This window comes from Pteronotus mesoamericanus, unplaced genomic scaffold (genome assembly GCF_021234165.1).
Source record: "Pteronotus mesoamericanus isolate MK-2021 breed Mesoamerican mustached bat unplaced genomic scaffold, CSHL_Meso_final scaffold_507, whole genome shotgun sequence".
Lineage (NCBI taxonomy): Eukaryota > Metazoa > Chordata > Mammalia > Chiroptera > Mormoopidae > Pteronotus > Pteronotus mesoamericanus.
In genome coordinates this window covers 14,892,987-14,912,041 of record NW_026555319.1, presented here as the reverse complement: position 1 = coordinate 14,912,041, position 19,055 = coordinate 14,892,987, and the positions used below count along the sequence as shown (strand labels likewise).

At 36.6% G+C, this 19,055-nt stretch overlaps 1 protein-coding gene across 2 annotated transcripts in view; it reads left to right on the top strand.

Moving 5' to 3' along the window:
- The window catches only part of TTC28 (tetratricopeptide repeat domain 28), a 568,672-nt gene that overhangs the window by 278,376 nt on the left and 271,241 nt on the right, over positions 1-19,055 (top strand). For both annotated transcript variants that reach the window (XM_054594398.1, XM_054594399.1), the window contains 3 exons: positions 1,697-1,844; positions 11,192-11,464; positions 12,318-12,448. In XM_054594398.1, coding sequence (XP_054450373.1) covers positions 1,697-1,844; positions 11,192-11,464; positions 12,318-12,448 — 552 coding nt within the window. The remainder of the gene's footprint in view (positions 1-1,696; positions 1,845-11,191; positions 11,465-12,317; positions 12,449-19,055) is intronic.

The window sequence follows — 19,055 nt, the reverse complement described above, 5'->3', positions numbered from 1 at the left end:
TTTAATGATTTGACTTTTATATATTGTGAAATGATTACTGTGTAAATTTTTGTATTTTTAAAAACATATACCTGAAATCAATAACTAAAGACATTTTTTCTCTATATAAATTATAATTACAGTTTATAGGTATTTGGCATGTACATATTATATAATTAAATTTAAATTCTTTTAGTTTAGCTTTAATATAGCATTTCTAAAGTTATGTAAACTATAGTTATTTTTAGTTGAAGCATGGCATATATTGCCTCTTGAATTTTAGAAATAACCTAAAATGTGAGATGAAAAGGATAGTGAAAAATGTCTATAAAACACATTAAAGATTAAAACAGCAGCTGAGTCCTGTGAAAGGAAGTGATCTTATGAATTAGTAATGAAAGTACATTTACAGGTTATTGTCTTACTGGGGGTCTGAGTTTTAACAGCTGCTGATAGTTTAAATAAAAGTCTGAAGAGCCTGTCATAATCTATGAGTATTCATTTAGTTTATGGATTGTTTCTTAATAGAAACATTGAATAGTATTACATATCTTAAATTACCTCAACAGGTAGGTGTAAAAATGAAATATGTAAATATGTTTTGTAAATGTTAAAGGTGCCATCTCTCATCCTTTCCATATATGTATGTAATACAAAATTATAAAATTATTAAGTTTAGTGTGTAGTAGTTTTAGGAGTTGTTTGAAACTTCATTTAGATCTGATGAGTACAGTTTGTGACAACTCAAAGTGTATTGGACTGAAAAGTTAAACTTGTGTTGTAAACATGTAGTATTGTAAGAATGTTTAAGATAAATAGGAGGCTAAGTATTTTAGAAGGAGATGTTATGTAAAGAGTATATGCATTAATATGCCACTTTTATGAGTGAGTTAATCGGGTACAGGATCCTTGCTGGTTGTGTACCAGCAACACTTCGTTCATTTACATGTTCTTATTCTGTGTGCTTGAAACCAAACCGCACTTTCTTAAGACTATTCTAAAATGTAAACATTTTGTTAATTTGCTGGCTCTTTCTGCAGTTAGCTGGAAGGATGTTCTGCTATAATCAACTGATACTAGTTTTAAAACTAATCTAATTAAAGAAAATGACAGCAATGTTATTTTGTTTCTAAGCAAAGCATACATATTTTAGATTACAGCTTTTTAATATTATGTCTGAAACACTACATTAAATACTTCCATGTTATGTTACTCATTATTAAAATTGTGTTAATAATGATCACATTGATTTTTTCCATTAATTATATAAAAGGGGAAAATATAAAATAAGTGGAATTTGAGTATCTCTTATTTGTCTTGCACTGCACCACATACTTTGGTAAGATATAAAGAAATCTCCAAATCTCCAAAATCTTGTTCTTGAAGAGTGTATGCATATCAAAAGTGGGATAAGAAATATTTTTTAAATCATAAAAAATAATAAAATCAATATGTGAATAAATGCCGAAGACTGTGATAAAATTTATAAATGTTTTAGAAGTGAAAAGAATGAAGGTTTAAAATATAATTTACCTGAAAGAAGTATGCTTACATTTTATGATGTGGGAAGAAATTAGATTTGATTACAAACTATTTACTAGGTTTTTGAATTAAGACCATCTCAATCTCAGTTCTGCTGACCTGTTGTTTTAATAGGGAATGATCATCAGTCTTGTTGGCGCATAGCGTGTAAGTAAAACATACATTATATTTTCAGGCATACTTCCGACAGGGTGTTGCCCTCCAGTATCTCGGACGTCATGCCGATGCCCTGGCAGCCTTTGCATCTGGACTGGCTCAGGACCCCAAGAGTCTCCAGCTTCTGGTGGGGATGGTAGAAGCTGCTATGAAATCTCCCATGAGAGGTAAATATGATAAAAGGATTTGGTTTGATACTAAAGTAGAACATTTCTGGCCTTTGAAGACTTTAGACTCGAGTGTTGAGAACTGATGGGTTATCAAATTTGCTAAGACTGTATATTTTATTTATTTATTTTTAAAATTTAAGATACCTTTACTCAGTAGAAAAGTTACACTATGATTTTTATACACTGTTGAAAGCAATGACTATTTTGTTTATTTGCTTAAAGTCAGTAGTAGTTCCATTTCTCTCTCACAATGTTTCTCACAATTAATTTAGTTCCAGGAGATAAATAATAGGGTAGGTATTTTATATTTCTCTAGATCATCTACTGGAAAGAAATTTCAGGGCATGAAGAAGAAATAAAAGAACATTTTTAGATACTAAAGATTTGTCCTGAGAACTTGATTAAAATTGGCTTTTTCTCAAAGTTCTGTGCTCATCTCCATAGGAATAAGTTTCTATTTTAGTGGCCCTAAAAGAGATTATATACTCTGGACAAAGGAAGACCAAGAATTACAGCCAGTAGCTGAAAGGGAACCGGAGTAGGATGGTGTGAGGCTACTGGCTTAGAAGTTTGTGGACCTAGGTTACATTTTGGACTTTTGTATTAACTAATTATAATATATGACTGTGGGTAAATGAATTGACATCTCTGGATTTTAGAGTTGTCTGAAGATTCCTCATGTTTTTTGTAGTTCTAAGATTTTGTGCCTCTAAATCGTTAATATCTCTAGTAGTAAATTGATTTGATTAGTTGGACCGATACGCCATCTAGAAATAATAAAATGAAGAGAAGACATTAGTTATACAATGCTAATATTTCATAAAAGGAAATAATAAAATGAAGAGAAGACATTAGTTATACATGCTAATATTTCATAAAAGGAAATAGATGTAACTGTCAGCTGTGTGTGTAACTGTAGGCTGTGTGTGTAACAAGATTAGGTTGAACTAAAAGGAAAGAGAGAGACTCTAGTTTCAATGGTTTTCTCCTATTATTCTACTTCATACTGATTGGTGTTCTGGAAAAACAGTGGATTGAACATAGTATTATGGAGGTTAGAGAAGTTCTAATGCCCAAAACAGATTGGCTTCACTTTGAGGAACATTGATTTTTGAGGAATGAGCGCTTGGGAAGATTGGGCTGAAAGTGTATACCAATTGCCATTTTTGCTGAGTGATGGAGACACTAAGGTAGATTTATGACACATAGTGGAAAGCTAATATTGTTTCATACTAATTAGATTATGTCAAGCAGAACTCTGTTTATGTCTCTGAAAAGGAATGTTTTTGAATTAACCTAAACTTTTTGATAGCAGTATCATTAGACATTTTATCTAGTTTTGAAAATGTTTGCAGCATTAGATTGTTTTAATATACTGGCTAACACAGTATTTGACTCAAAATGTATGCTAAGTAAAAGTTTGATGAACTGAATGGTACTCATATGGTCTGTGGGCAATTCATAGCTATAAAAATTATTTTCCTGAAAGTCAAAGATTTCATGTTTTAGAAAACAAGTGGGTAAGGAAACCTCTTGATGTGATTTTATAGCCCCATACAAAGCTGAGTCTTTGCTGCAGGAGCCTAATGGCTTCTCCCACTGGGGGACCTGCTGTTAATAAACTCTGACTTAGAGCAGATGCGCTTTAGAGCTCCAGGGCTTAGGGGCTGGGGGTGGGGTGGGTATGGATGGAAAAAAAAAATCAATCTGTCTCCCCTTTCCATTTTTATAATAGTTTCCCATTCTCTCCCTACACTCCTCCACAAGTCGTCTACATGGGACATTTTTTCTTTAACTCATGAAGATATCGCGTCCTTATTTTGAAGTGTTTCTGCTGCTGCCTTAGAATATTGGAGTGAACATGTTGAGATCAGCAGAATCATACTTACTATTTTGCCTTTGAAGCAATTTGCTTAGATAAATGTAAGGAAATCTTCCCTGCACTGTGAGGAATAGCTTAGTGCCCCTGTCACCCTTAGGGTTTTCTGTGCCATGTTCCTTCCCAGCTTATGCTGAGTGACCTAAGGCCGACCCTGGAGAAAGCTGCATCTTACAGGTGCCTGGAGCGCTTCAATATTTTCTTTTCTTTCCTTAAGGCAATTTAATTTATTTCATTTATTTTTAGCATTGCTGTTACCACTGTTTTTACTCCAGGTGGGCTCTTCTTATTAACATTTTATGGAGACACTGTTGCTTTTCACGGTGTTGTTCTACGCATCATCTCACATCTTCATGACCTACTTCTCTTTTTTGGCCATATGATTATAATTCACACAATCTATCATTATTTGCTGCACATTTTTTAACCCATTTTAGTTTAGCCTCCTGCAGCTTTCTAAGTTTCTGCCATTGTTGCAGAGCACTGCGGCCTGGGGCACTTTACCTGTCCCTCCGATCTGCTGTGTCAGTTGTTTTTGTTTTGTAATTCTTAAAGCACCGGAGAAAGCTCCCTCATCCAGGTGCCTGTGGGAGCCGGCAAAGCTCCCATGATATGCACAGCTTTCCTGTGGTTTGGCCTTTTCTGGAAGTTTCAAGATTTCATTTTTTTTAAAAAGGTAGGGCCTGTCTATATTAATATACCCTTGTTCCCAAATAAATATGGTACATTTATCCACATTGAGAATTCCTTGATTTTTAAAAATATTGTTGCTGCCTATATTGCTAACTGTTTTTCTTTATTTTTATGGTTTCACTCATGCCCACTAACTAGATATCTGTTAAACTATTTCTCCTGTGGTTATACTTAAAACATTATATATAATGAGTTTCCTTTAAATCATTACTGAAAATGTAAAAGGAAGTATAAATATAAAATGATATTCTTTTTTTATGATTTTTCAAGATCCTGTCACTATTTTCCATTTCTTCTTTTTAGATAGTCTTGGAGCAATTTCAGTTCATTGTAGCTTGTAAATGTTTATGCAAATTTGGATGGCGTTGCATAGTACTACTGCCAACCATGGATTCAATAATATAATTACAAAGTGAGATTGAGTTTACCTTTCTTTGTTCTTCTAAAGATGCCATGGCTGCTTCTTGCTGAGGGTTCTCTTGTGTATATTTTCTCTCCTCCTGTTAATTTGGTAATCTAAAGACTATTACATTTATGGACTATCCCCTGTCATGGGGTTTCTACCAGCTCCAGAGGATCCAGGGAAGCTGATTGTATGAAGTGCCAGTGGCAAATGGCTTTTAAATGTATTAAATGCTTTTTCTCAGGGTCAAATTGGGACTCACCTTTTATTTACCTAATTGTCCACCTTCGATGAACTATCTGAGGTGGCAGTTGCTTTTCACAGTAGGCCTCTTTCTGAAATACTATCTTAAAAAATATAGACTCCCCCCAAAAATATTAGAATCAAGTATCAGCACTGTCACTTGCTATTCCATTGACTAAGCCAGGTTGCTCACTTTCTCTATACTTCAGTCCGTATCTGTAAAAGGGAAATGATAATATCTATCACCCAATGTTGTTCTGAGCATCAAACACTAGAACGTGAAGGCTGGCAACTTATAGGATGCCTTCCCCTTTGCAGTGAGATGCCCTTCTTCTTGCCGAGGGACAGAAGTAGCAGCAGTCATAATCCTGTGCTAATAGTTATGGCGGGCACAGTGCCGTGGGTGGGGAATGAACTCTGCATGGTACCCATGATCCTTTTTCTGAGCACTCACCAGGGAACTTCCTCCCAGGCCTCAGTTTTGGGAAAAGCCAAGTTTCTCATTAAGTGTCAATGTATTTTTATTGGAAAGGTCTGGGAATTTTTTAACTGATCATTTATACTTTTTCTTTGTCCTCCGAAGCATGGAGCCCAGTGTCCTGGCCACCTTCCGGAAGTGCCTCAGGGCTTACAGTCTGCCTGTCTGCATCCTGAGTTCCACTGTCTTACCCCTACTTTCCACTCACTCTGACCTCTGTGTTTTCCACCTTAAATCCACAGAAAGCCTTGGAATCTTTTTTGAATGATGTAAAATATAAATAAATACACAATCCCAGAAAAATGTGAAGTGGTTTAGGCAAAGTGCAAAACATGTCAGTTTTTTTTTTTTTTTTGAGGAGGGCTAAGTTTTGCTTTTAGTATGAATCAACGGTTTTTAAAATTGTCGTAAAATATATGTAACATACACATAAAATTAACCATTTTAACCATTTTTAGTTATAAAATTCAGTGGCATTAAGTACGTTTACAGCGTTGTGCACCCATTGCAACTATCTGCCTCCAGAACTTTTTCACCTTCCCAAACTGACACTGTGTACCCATTAAACTGTAACTCCCCATTTCTCTCTCCCCACTGCTCCTGGCAAATACTGTGCTATTTCTGTCTCTCTGAACTTGACTACTCTAGGTATCTTATATAAGTGGAGTCATACAATACTTGTTTTTTTGTGACAAGCCCAATGGTTTTTAACTTAGTTTCCTCTTTAGGGAATTAGCTTAGGAAAGGTAAAAATTAAAATTATGTGAATATGACGAACCTTATCCCTAAATTTTTTTTGGGGGGGAGGAATACTTTACCCTCGTAATAATTGGTTACTTCTTACTGTATCAATAGTTGCTGTTCTTTCTTTGGGTCCCTGTTTTAGAGATTCATTCCAGGATTGTTTCTCCCAGTCTTGTGGATTTGCAGTTCAGTTGTATATTTTAGTGATGTATCCAAGAATAATTGGAAGTTGTCTCACCAGGTTTTTTTTAGGAAAGTTGAAGCCTTTTTGGTCATAATGCTAGGGGAATGTTATAAGGGTAACTTGAAAGGTTCCAGAATGTTTTATAGTTACTTAGACATATTGAAGTCTATAAAAATGTTAGTTACCTTGAAGGTGATCTATAGGAGACAGTCCTTGTATCATTCATTTGGAATAAAGCATTGTGCCTATTAAATACACTTCTTTTCTCAAATTCTCTAAGTTTTCTTAAATTCTAAATGTCTGAACTTTATCCCTTGTTTTCCCTCTATTTTGTCATTGCAAATACAGAACTTTCCCTCTAACTGGATTTTCTGGCTTTTTCCAAACCAGTCTCTGCTTTGCTGTCCTTCCAAAATGAACTTTCTAAAATGTAAGTTCGATCTGTTATTCTCTTACTCATAATTCTGTATTTTCCCCATTGTCTACAGGATAGAGGCCAACCTCCTTGGTATAAGATAGCTTACCTCTCTTTCATTCTCATCTCCAGTTTTTGGAAAACAGTTTTTTCATTCTATCTGCAGTTTTTGGAAAACACTGGTTCCTCATATCTCCATTGTCTATTAAGACGTCACTTCCTTTGGAAGGCAGTTGCATTCCCAGATCCACCCAGGTAGAGTTAGCACCTTTTTCCTTTGAGGTCCCATAGCGTATTCCACCAGTGCTAAGAACCCTGGAATAAAAGCGGTATCATTTTTTTATGTATTGCTAAAAAAAAATCCGATGATTAAATGATGATACAATTCTTCCTTATCCCTTAATTTTTTATTTTTACATAAACTGAAAGAGCTCTTTAAGGCCTATTAGACATAGAAGTGACAAACAATTGTGAGACACCATCAAGTTCAGAGATATTAAACCCCAAATTCAGAGATGTTAAAATGTGAATAAATGTGCATCTCAGAACTGAGGATATATAGATCAGTAAGTCTTCACTTAACATTGTCATTAGGTTCTGTGACTTTAAGCAAAATGATATATAAGGTAACAAATTTTACTGTAGGCTAATTAATATAAATAAAAGTTAAGTTCTTACAGAATCCCATCAGTGCTACAATGAAATGACATTGAACAAAATGACATTATTTGAGGAACTGCTGTATATTTCTTAGCTGAATGCGATTATTTGTTCATTACTAGCCTCTGCTACATTCCTAAAAGCTCTTTAAGTGTCAGGAAATGTGACTTTTTTGTCTTAAATAATTAAAGACTTTACGTTTTGAAAGAACATTACTTGTGTTCAATGAATGTTGCATAGGTCTTTTACCTTTTTATGGAGTTGATTTGACATTTCTTACGTTATGTATAGTTTCTAGAAAGAAGCTATTTCTTATGTATAGTTTCTAGAAAGAAAAACATCTTTATAGCTATAGGCTTCTAGAACTCTGTTCCATATGGCCTGATAAAATTCTAAAATCAGAGTATTTGCTAACAGCCTGAGTTTACTCTAGAATATGAATTAGAATCATAGAATAGTAGTTGGAAAGAATCTTAGAGATTGCCTAATCCAGCCTGTATAGTTTTATACATTAAAAAGTGCCATACCACTTTTATTCATCAAAAGCATGTATAGCTGCTAACCAGAGCTTCTGATTAGTGAGTATGGACCAGAGAGAAATAATTATAGCTAAAAGTAGAGGAATTTGACATTGATAACGTAGTTTAATTTATGGAAAGTGGAATGCACTTTTTGTGTGTATGTGTGTTTGTGTGCATGCACAGGCACATATGTGTACACATACACATGCACTTATACATATAGGCGCACACACGTATATACATGTACTACATGTATATTTGTATAACCATCACCAAAATCACAATCTATACATTTCAGAAAGTCAGAAGTCTACATGGCTCTGAAATCCATGTCTTTTTATCCTCAACTCAGTTTTTTCTCCATTTTTCCACATTGGCTTTCTTCCTTATAAACATTCTCTGTTCTACTCAAGCTGGCCTGTTCATCATTCCCTATTAATCCATATTTTTATCTTCTCCTGGACATTTGTTTAGGACACACTCTCTATCTACAGTACCCTCCACTCTCAGAAAAAGAAATGCAATAACTCGTCTAAATCTTACTCTTTTTTCAAGAAATCAAGTTTTGCTTCCCTGAAGCTTTCTGATTACCCTTGATAATCGTCGCCTTTTCCAAACTCTTATAACATGTACTGTATATGGTTTTCATTATAATTTATCTTTTAATGTATTTATATTTTCTTTCCTATATACTGCAAAAAGAAATCTGATTTTTTTTTTTACCTCTTGTTTCTTCAGTTTTATTTTTATTTAGTGAAAATTTGTAAAATTGATTATTTTTTTTGGAGGGGGAAGGGGAATATTCCTAGTATTTCCCTTAGTCCTCTGTGGGAAATTTCCCTCAATCCTCTGATTTTTTGTTATTAGGTAGTTTTAGAGGTTCAATTAAATGGCTCTTGTTTCTTAAACTTAGCTATGATTTGCTACGATTTAAAACATCACCAGTGGAAGCAGAGTATCTCTGCTGGCCTCAGTCATTCTGGGCTGTCAGTGGCTGAGCACTGGGAGCTCCCCATCTTGTACTCTGTCTCCTGCCTTCCACCATGAAGCCTCAGATCCCAATTTTCCCACTGTCCTTTGACGCTGGGACACCACTTTTAATTCAGAAGCTAAAGATTCAAACAGAATTTGTTTTTGTGGTGGTGGGTGGCAATGGTGACATCCATTGTGGAAGGGTGGCGTTCAGCAGTGGTGGAGGCAGCACTGGACGCTTTGCTGTGCGGTGTTTAGTCGCAACAGTTACGTTGCCTTCACCAGGAAGTTTTTGTGACATGATTTGGACTGTGGATCTGGAGGCCTGGTTTTCCACCCTTCCCAAGAGCCACTTCGTGCATTTCTTTTCTACTTAAAACCAGCCAGGATTGGTTTCTTCTGTGAGCAGCGAAGAATTTGCCTGGTGTGGCGTCAAAGGGCCTCGATTCAGAGACCTGCAGTGGCCCTTGTCTCCTCTCTGTCCCACACTCTCTGACCTTGGCTGAATCACTCGAATCCTCAGATTCTTTATTTCTAAAATAAAAGTATTTTCAAAATCTTTTAAGACCTAAAATTCTATTATTTTTGCTCCTCCTAAATTGGCCAGTGGGATGCTAATGTGATCACCATCGGCTGTGAAGCCTGTCAGTGGGCACCACCAAAATTCTGCTCACAGTTATTTCAGTATAGTATTGTTCTTTTCTATTATGGCAATTCCAGGGGTCTTGCACTTGTATTTAACCCTATTGGTTAGCTCGTATTTACTGGTTCTATGTGTTGCTCGCATCTTGACAGGTGTAAAAATAGTCTTTGTTTTCTGTTTAGAGATCTGATTGAGGAGAAAAAATTCTTTAGGCCCCAGTAGGTTTTGAGGTTTACATGGCAGTGTTGATTCAGACAAGAGCTCCTTAATGGAGAATTGAGGCTGCAAGTCATAAATTGTAAAAATTACATTTTAATGCAGTACTGTTGGCTGAGAGATCCACAATTTAAAAAGACCAGCCTTTTTTATAGTTTTATACATGTGCACAGTGGAACCACTAGTGTGAAATAGTTTTTCAGGAAAGCTAGCAACAAATGTGTTATAAGTGTCACCTCATTATAGGGTTATAGTCATTAGCTCTGCAATTGTCTTTTAAAAAATGAGAAGGGGGAGAAGGAGCTTAGAGGTCATCCACATTCAAACCTAACTTCAGATGGGAAGAATTTCCTTTGGCTTCCTGACTATTAATCTGTGTCTTTGCAAACATCCCATGAAAATATAATGATATCAACATTAATGTTGTCTTCCACCTTACCATAGTGAACTCAGATGATTTCTTTATGGTTTCATTTGTTACAGCAAAAATTGATAGTATTTTTTTATTTGGTCGTACTGACCTTGGAAGCAGCAGTGGGCACTAGGTGGCCAGTGAGGATGACAGGTATTTTGTTGGGAGGGCTTCTCTTATTGCATCTTCCAGGGGAAAAGGTGGACAGGGTGTGCTAATCTAGTCATTCAGATTCAGGTTTAACAAACATTTATTGAACTCCAAATATGTTAGGGACTTTTACCTATGTAGCAATGGCATACATAGGTAAAATGTATCTCTTTTTTATTTAGTGCCAATCGCTATGGAGTTTTAATAAAATATTAAACAGTCCTACAGCAGTTTTCAAATTTAGCTGGGAAAATATTTTTAAAATTAATACACTTGGAATAATTTTCAAATAATTAAGGGTCAAACTGCACTGCTAACTGTAACAGTGTAGCAGTTTAGCTTCAACTATTAATGTGGGCTGGAGGACTGGCAACACTATACAATAGAGGTGGAACTTGAGAAATATGCTTGTAATAGTTTGAGAGGGCAGCAGGACAGAGAAGGGAACACGTTCAGGCAAAGTGCTGTGTCAGTCTGAGGAAGGACCAAGGGAGAGGTGCGTGTGGCACCTACGGGCGAGAGTGAAGAGAAGGGAGTGGCTGGATTGGGCGGGTGATTCAGACTCATGCGGGTAAGTGGGCGGTGGGGGTGGTGCTAGATTAAAGGCTAAAGAGTTTGAACTTGAAAGAGACCACAAAAAGGTATGATAAACACTTGTTTCTAGGGCATATTAGAAAAGATTGTTTTGTGTATCCGCTTACGTTTTCTTGTTTTCTTTTGTTTTTCTTTAGACTCCCTCGAGCCCACTTATCAGCAGCTGCAGAAAATGAAACTGGACAAGAGTCCCTTTGTGGTCGTGTCTGTGGTTGGGCAGGAGCTCCTGACAGCTGGCCATCATGGGGCCTCTGTGGTTGTCTTAGAAGCTGCTCTGAAGATCGGCACCTGCAGCCTCAAACTGAGAGGTTCAGTTTTTTCTGCCCTGAGCAGTGCTTACTGGTCTCTTGGAAACACGGAGAAGAGCACTGGGTACATGCAGCAGGACTTGGATGTAGCCAAGACCTTAGGTAGAGTTATGCTTCTCTCCTTTAATTCAATACAGAAAGGAAATAAAGCAAGCTGACTAACCTGGCATAAATGGGAGTAACATGTACAGTGGAAAGTGAGTGTGTCTCTAGAATATACTCTGCTTTAGAGTGTTCAGGTCTTTAGGGCTTTTCATATAACAAGGTACCAAGGCTCCCAAAAGGCCAAGAGATGTGAATTAACATACTCATTGCCCTCCTCAGAGATCTGGGCTTACAGATGTAATATCCCAAATGATAGTATTTTGGGGTGAGTCTTTTGTCTTAATTTTCATTTTTGACTCGATTAGAATACATCACCATTTTGTTGGAGAAGACAGTATAGTGCAGTGGTTAAGAGTGTGGGCTATGGAGTCAGGCTGCTGTGTAAGTTTGACCTTCAGCAAGTTACCTAAGCTCTCGGTGCTGCCATTTCTTCATTTGTAAAGTAAGTGTGGCTTATAACTATGATTATTGTTACTGTGATTAGTCAGGGACTTGCAGGATTGGAATAACCAACAAGCTGATGGTTATTCAGAACCAAAACTCATTAGCAGAGCAATGAAGTGACTCAAAGAGCAGCTGGTTTGTGTCAAGGTTTTTAACCTCTCATTTCCAGGACACTTATGTCCCTGACTGCAGTTGTATGACAGCATTAATAGTTGTTAGCCAGAGATTTAAGTTCCAGGACCATAACCTCCCACGCAGAGTATTATAGAAGAAGAAAACACTCTTCTAAAACAGGGCAAATGAAATCTTAGCTAGTAAGTCTGTGGCTCTTATATTAACATGGCCATTTCATAGTAATATAATGCTATAACTTAGAGACATTTTATCTTTTTTTAAACCCAATCAGGTGACCAGACAGGAGAATGCCGAGCTCATGGGAATTTAGGCTCTGCATTCTTCTCCAAAGGGAATTATCGGGAGGCTCTCACTAACCACAGGCATCAGCTGGTGCTCGCCATGAAACTCAAGGATCGAGAGGTAGGAAGTTTGCCTGCGGACCAAAATTACTTTGTTTTTTTAAACATGGAATTTTTTTGCTGTTAAAAGTGTTGTAAGTACCTTAAAATTTTATTTTCAGAAGTGGGTAATTATCGCTTCTGTCTTTCGTCAACAACCAGGTGTTGGACATCTACCATCTATTGGCGTTAGGGATATAGAGATAAATAAGACGTTTCTGACATTGGGGCCTAACAGTTTGGTCGGAAGCCTCGTTCATATTCTATTCAAATGTGCTGTGGTGTAGACATATGTAAAGTTAGCAAAAATCTCTATCATCATGATATATTCATTAAATTAAAGAAGCACACATTATGTTTCACCTGAGATGAACTAGTATTACTAGTTTCACTAGTAATCACTTTGTTTCTTTGTTTCTTCGGTGGATTTTTAATTTAGGTGGTAAATGCATATTAAGTCTGATTGAGAGATCTGAATTGTAATGATAAAGAAATATTATCCTAGCCTTTATTAAAGAAATGAAATGTAATATTCTCAGAGACTTGATATCTAGATGTGACTTGGTGAGAAATTACCAATAGAGTGGAAAAAGGTGGAGTTTGGGGATGAGTTAGACCCAGTTTTGAATTCCTGCTTTGGCACTTTCTAGCTCTAGGATCTTGGGAAAGTTACTTAACTCCTATTTGCCTCTGATTTTTATTCAGCAAATGAGTCTAATTTATTCCATAAATGGTTGTGATAGGATTATTAACAATATATGTAAAACACCGAGCATGATATCTAGAATTCCAAGTGGAATTCTATAAATGGTAGTTTTTAATATAATATTTTTAATAAAGAAAAGAAGGTTAATAGTAAAGACAATACATTTATGAATCAATCTATATGTTGGAAAATACACTTAGTTATATTTGTACCTCAGGATTTCATTATGGGACGTTAATATGCTTAATTATATTATTTAAATGATCAGTTTCTTCAGGTCTCTAGAGCACTAGGAGGGGCTGGGAGGGAAAATAGCCTGTGCTGGAACCTCCCCTTGGGAAGACTGAACCTCTGCACAGTCTCTCTCATCCATGGGTATCAGAAAAAAGCCTGTGAAAGCTACCAAAATAGACTATTAAGGGCCATGAACTTTTGGCAATTTTATTCTCGAGAGAATTACCTGAACACTTTTTGCCAACTTACTCTTAGATTATAAAAATTTCTATCAGCCAGATGATCTGATATCTTGATGTTAAGAGAATAAAAAGAGGGATCAGACTTTTTTATACTCTATTTTCCTAACCTTCAGGATATATGTATTAGCTCAACCACTGGATAAGGTTGGAAGGCTATTAATTAGGGGCATGCGATTGTCATAGGTATTAAAAAGGAGAAGTGAAATTTTTCTGCTTTCCTTCTTCTTAATAGTGTAGTTTTCCATAGCCTTTGTTATCTGGGTTGTATAAACCTTCGCTGTACAATGTTATGCAGAAATCATTGAATTATAAAGATGGAAAAGACCTTGAGATAACACTGGTTCCAATTCCCTCCCCCAAACCTTTCCATTTTAGAAGCGACCGAGCACAGAGGCCCTCTGTCCCTCTTCTCTTGGCTTGTGCTTAACCAACACTGCAGTAGTTCACAAGCCTTCCTATTAGGAAATCCTCCTGATCTGTAAGTAAGGGACCCGGAGACTGATTTTCAAATCTATTTCCTTCTTCTCCAGGGGTAGATAAAGAAATGCCCAGCTACTGTAATTAATGGTCTCCTCCAAGTTTGTGATTATCAAAACCTAAATAATTTTTACAACCCTCTTTGGGCTGTTCCCATCACTCTGGCCTACTGCGCTTGCTAGTTAGCCATAGCTTGACCACAGCAGAAGCCTCATTCTGGGATGTTCTGCTCTGTAGCTCGTGCTTCTGCTCCGTGTTGCCAAGGCATATTTGTCTGATTTTTAGACTGACCTATAGAATTTCTCTTTTATCTCACCGTGTGCTTCTCCTCTGGAATTTTAGCTACCATTAATTTTCTTGATAAATGGTATGTTATTTTCTTACCATTTCTCTCAATTTTTAAGATGGTATTTGAGTGTTGCGTCTAGCCTGCCTGCAATTAGCAGGAAATCTTTACTTTCATACGCCCGAAACCAGCGACCAATTGTTAACACTGGAGTTAATATTGGTTCAGACCTTAAAGGAATATATAAAATGTCTAAAGGGAACTATTGCAATAATATATATATTTAGGTTCAAAGTTTTAGTTGATCAGTCTTCTGGGATTTAACTCAGTTAAGTGTGACGTCTGCTCACAAAGCACCGAAGGTGTGCAGAGCACTGTGCTGAGAGCTCAGGGTCTAGGCGGTGGGTGTGGGTCACTCTCCTCAGGGGCTTAACGTTCTCTTTGAGGCAGAGCTTTTACTCAGCAAAAATATTAAAACTGCCTAGGCAATATATGATAACGTTTTCTTAATCACTGCCAAGATTCTGTAATTCTAAAGGAGACAGAGGCTGGTATAGACTTGAGGAAGCTTTGTGAAACAGGTGGAACTCAAGTCGGCCCCTGAATGAGACACAGAAATAGGCTTCTGGGGTTCAAAAGCTGGTCAGCCTGTTGGTCGCGTTTTGCTGAGTGATAAGATAGTTCATGCCTTTAGCAAAGATCAGATTTTTTTCACCATCTTATTCGGTATAGTTATAGACACTTGGTTTTTATAAAAGGTAATATTTATTAGTTTTGTTCAATTACATAAGAAATAATATGAAAATAACCAAGAGTAAGCCTACCATCCTGTTAATATTTTATGTATAATCTTTTGGTCATATATGCAGTTATAATTATTTATATCTATTTAAACAAAAATGGAAATCCTATTGTAATGCTGTTTTATAACTTGTTTTTTTATTACTATTTTTCCATTAATTTTCTTGTTTTAATCCTCACATGAGGATGTAATTTTAAGTTGATTTGAGAGTGAGAGAGAAGGAGAAATATCGATGTGAAAAAGAAACATCAGTTGTCTCTGGTGTATTCCCAGAGTGGGGATCGAACCTGCAACCTAGGTATGTGCCCTGACTGGGAATCGAACCCACAACCTTTTGCTGTATGGGATGATGCTCCCACCAACTGAGCCACTTGGCCAGGGCTTTCCACTAATTTTTAAACGTTTCTTAATTTTATTTAACATTCTACTGCTGAAAGGCTTTATTACAATTTATTTCATCTGTGCCCATACTGTGATTTTGTGCAGTTCTTTTCTACTTTTTTTTCCCCTGAATTATTGGGTGGATTAGGACTTTGAGAACTTTCTCAAAATGCAAAAAAAAAAACAAAAACAAAAACACCCCAAAAACCCCCGAAAAAAAACAAATCCCAAAAGCATACCCTTTTGAGTATAAAAAGTTCAGATAATTTACTTTTTTATGATTAGCCTACTCTTGCATTGCATCTGTGACCTCAAATTGTACCTTGGTTTCCCCTTTGCCTTATAGTTGACTCCTGAACAATGCTGGGCTTAGGGATGCCAATTCCTGTGCAGTAGGAAATCTGAGTATAACTTTTGACTCCCCCAAAACTTAACAGCCATGGGGACCCCCCCACAGATACCACAATCTGTGGATCCTGAAGTCCCTTATATAAAACGGCATAGGAACTGCATAGAGCTGTCCCTCCCCATTCACGGATTTAAAAAAGCAGCATTTCTGATCTGTGGTTGGTTGAATCTACTGAAACCTGGGGATGCTGAGTGCCAGCTGTGTATCTGTTGAAAAAAATCCACATGTAAATGGACCCATGAAGTTCACATGTAGGTTATTCAAGGGTCAGCTGTATTTTGATGCTGAAATAAAATACGGGAAACTGTCTTTTGAAGCAAAACTTAACCCTGTGAGTGCTATGATTGGCAAGGATACCAAGCTGCATCTTTCTGCCTGTTACATCTTGGACTAGAATGCATTTTAAGATTTTTCCCATGTAGCAAGATAGCAGCCTGAAACCACTTTGTCCACTTACCTTAAAGAGGAATAGGACCCTGGTCAGCATGGCTCAGTGGGCTGGACGTTGTCTCACAAAGCAAAAGGTCACTGGTTTGATAACCGATCAGGGCACATGTCTGGTTTGCAGGCCTGGTCCCCTGTTGGGCCTCATGTGAGCCAACCAATCAGTGTTTCTCTTCCTTTCTCCCTACCTTCCCCTCTCTCTAAATAAATAAATTAATTAAAAAAAATCTTTAAAAAAAAAAAAGAGGAATAGGGTTTCTTAAAATACAATTACTTAGATATATAATAGGGGAAATGACACCTTCTCCATAGGATTTTTTCGTTCTAACTAACCTTCTACCTGCTTTAATGGTTTCAAAATTAATTTTGGGTGCCCACAGAGACCTTCCTGTGAGCTAATATTAATTGTCAGAAAAGCACATAAATTATATGTTACTGGAGACTTTGTTCTCTATTCAGGGAATCTGATACGCAAATGTGCTGATGACTCTGAGGTTTTTTTTTTTTTTTCCTATCAGTCTGATTTCTCTCCTGAGTTTCATATTTCTTATTCAACTGCTGCCTGGACAGCCACCTTCAGTTCGGTGCTCCTGACTTAGCCCGTAGTCTGTACCTGCATCCACATTCGCAAATTGTCCTGTTGCCCCCACCACCTCACGCGTGTCCGGTTTGTTACTGGGTTCCTTCTTTCTCTAATAGAAACCTCTTTTCTGGCTCCTTTCTTCTGTCTGGACTTTTGCAGTAGCCTCTCTAAGAACTTGTCATACTTTTTGCCATTCTCCTATAAGCGAAGGAGAGCAGGTGTCTGCTATTTGGAACTATGAGAGTAGCTTGAAACTGCTGCAGTAAGTAGATAATTTCTTTCAAGTGGTTGAGAGTGTGAACTTAGATATTAGACAAATCTGGACTGGAACTTTGGCTTGGCCACTTAGTAATGTGTGACTGTGAAAACCACGTAATTCTTCTAAGTGTGATGAACATGGGAGTTGTTTCCAATTTTTGGCTATTTTGAAAAAGCTGTTATAGATTTTCATACAATAGGTATCTTTTGATAGACATCAACACTTATATCTGTTAAGTGTTTGGTCATACATATGTTTAGACTTATTAGCTCTTATCAGCTTTCCAAAGTAGTTATACCGAGTGATGTCACAACAGTGTAAGGGATTTTTAAGCTTTAATAAAAAATAAAGAAAGGGTATATGGGAACACAAATGTCCAAGTAAATGACTGTATGCATAGAGGAAGGAAGTGATTCTAATAGTAACTACTTTGCTTTTTGTTGCAAGAATTAAATGAGTTAGTTCATATAATGTGCTTGTTTAGCAAAGTGTCTGAGATGTAATAAGGATTCAAAAAGGATGCTACCATTATTATTGGCATTATCATTATCATTTAATGATTCATAGGAAAATTGCATATGTCTATGTCATATTAGCACTTATTTTAGTGTAAAATTGCTTTCCCCCGGATATTCAGGTAAACTGAGCACCCTTGGAAAAAGTGCTGCTTATTTTGTTAGGTAGCTTTGCATACCTCTTGACACACTGGAGTATGTAAATATTTTAATTTGTGAAATCTGTTCTAACTCTTCCCTGATTCTGGTTTCTACTTGATCCAATCCATCACCTCCAGAGCTCTGAGTTAGCCTTCTAAAAACTGTTATGGTCATGTAATTTTCCTGCTTAAAAGCCTTTGACAACTTTATGTTGCCTCCAGGGTAAGTCCAAAGCCCTTTATAATATTTTTTTACATTACTTTTCTTCAACTACTCTGTATGTCATATACCTTATAAACTGTTCATATGTCTCCCTGCCACACTTTGTTAAAACATGCCTTATACTTTACCCTTTATATCTTTACCCATTCTGTTCCCTTTGCATAGAAGACCTCACCTTTGACCCTTCAGCCATGTTTTCCTTATTCAGCTCTAGTTGAATTATCTCTGCCACACTAAAGTTCTCTTTCTCAATTTCCAACTTTTTTACCCAATATTATACAAATGTTAATGAAGCTCAATTTGCCAATCCATTTTTCTTCAGCGGTTAGTACCTTTTATGTCCTATTTAAGAAAATGCTTGTATATCCCTAGGTCATGAAGATATTCTCTTATGAGGCTTTATTGTTTTACCTTTTGCACTTAGGTCTACTGCCACTTGGAATTTACTTTTGTATTTGGTTTGGGGTAGGGATCAAGGTTCAGTTTGCTTCCCCAGATGAAAACCCAGTTGGCCCGGCTCTGTATATTCACAAGACTGTACCCTGTGCTACTTCTGTCAGAAGTCAAGCAGAAGGTGCATAAGGACTCTCTATCCTGTGCTTTTGATCTATTTGTCTGTCTTTATGTCAATCAAATATTGCCTAATGATTGTAGCCTCTTAATGAGTCTACAAATCTGATCATATAATACTTACAGCTTTCTTTTTCTTTAATTGCTTTGGCTATTTTACTTTCTTTACATTCATATATATGTGTATGGTTTAGAATTAGTTTATAGTTCCCCCTTCCTTCACTCAAATATCCTGCTGGAATTTTTATTGGAATAGCATGGAATCTATAAATATATTTGAATCTTATAGTAGATGAACATGGTATATTTTCCCATTTATTTAGTCCTTGTAAAATCTCTTCCAGCAATATTTTATGGT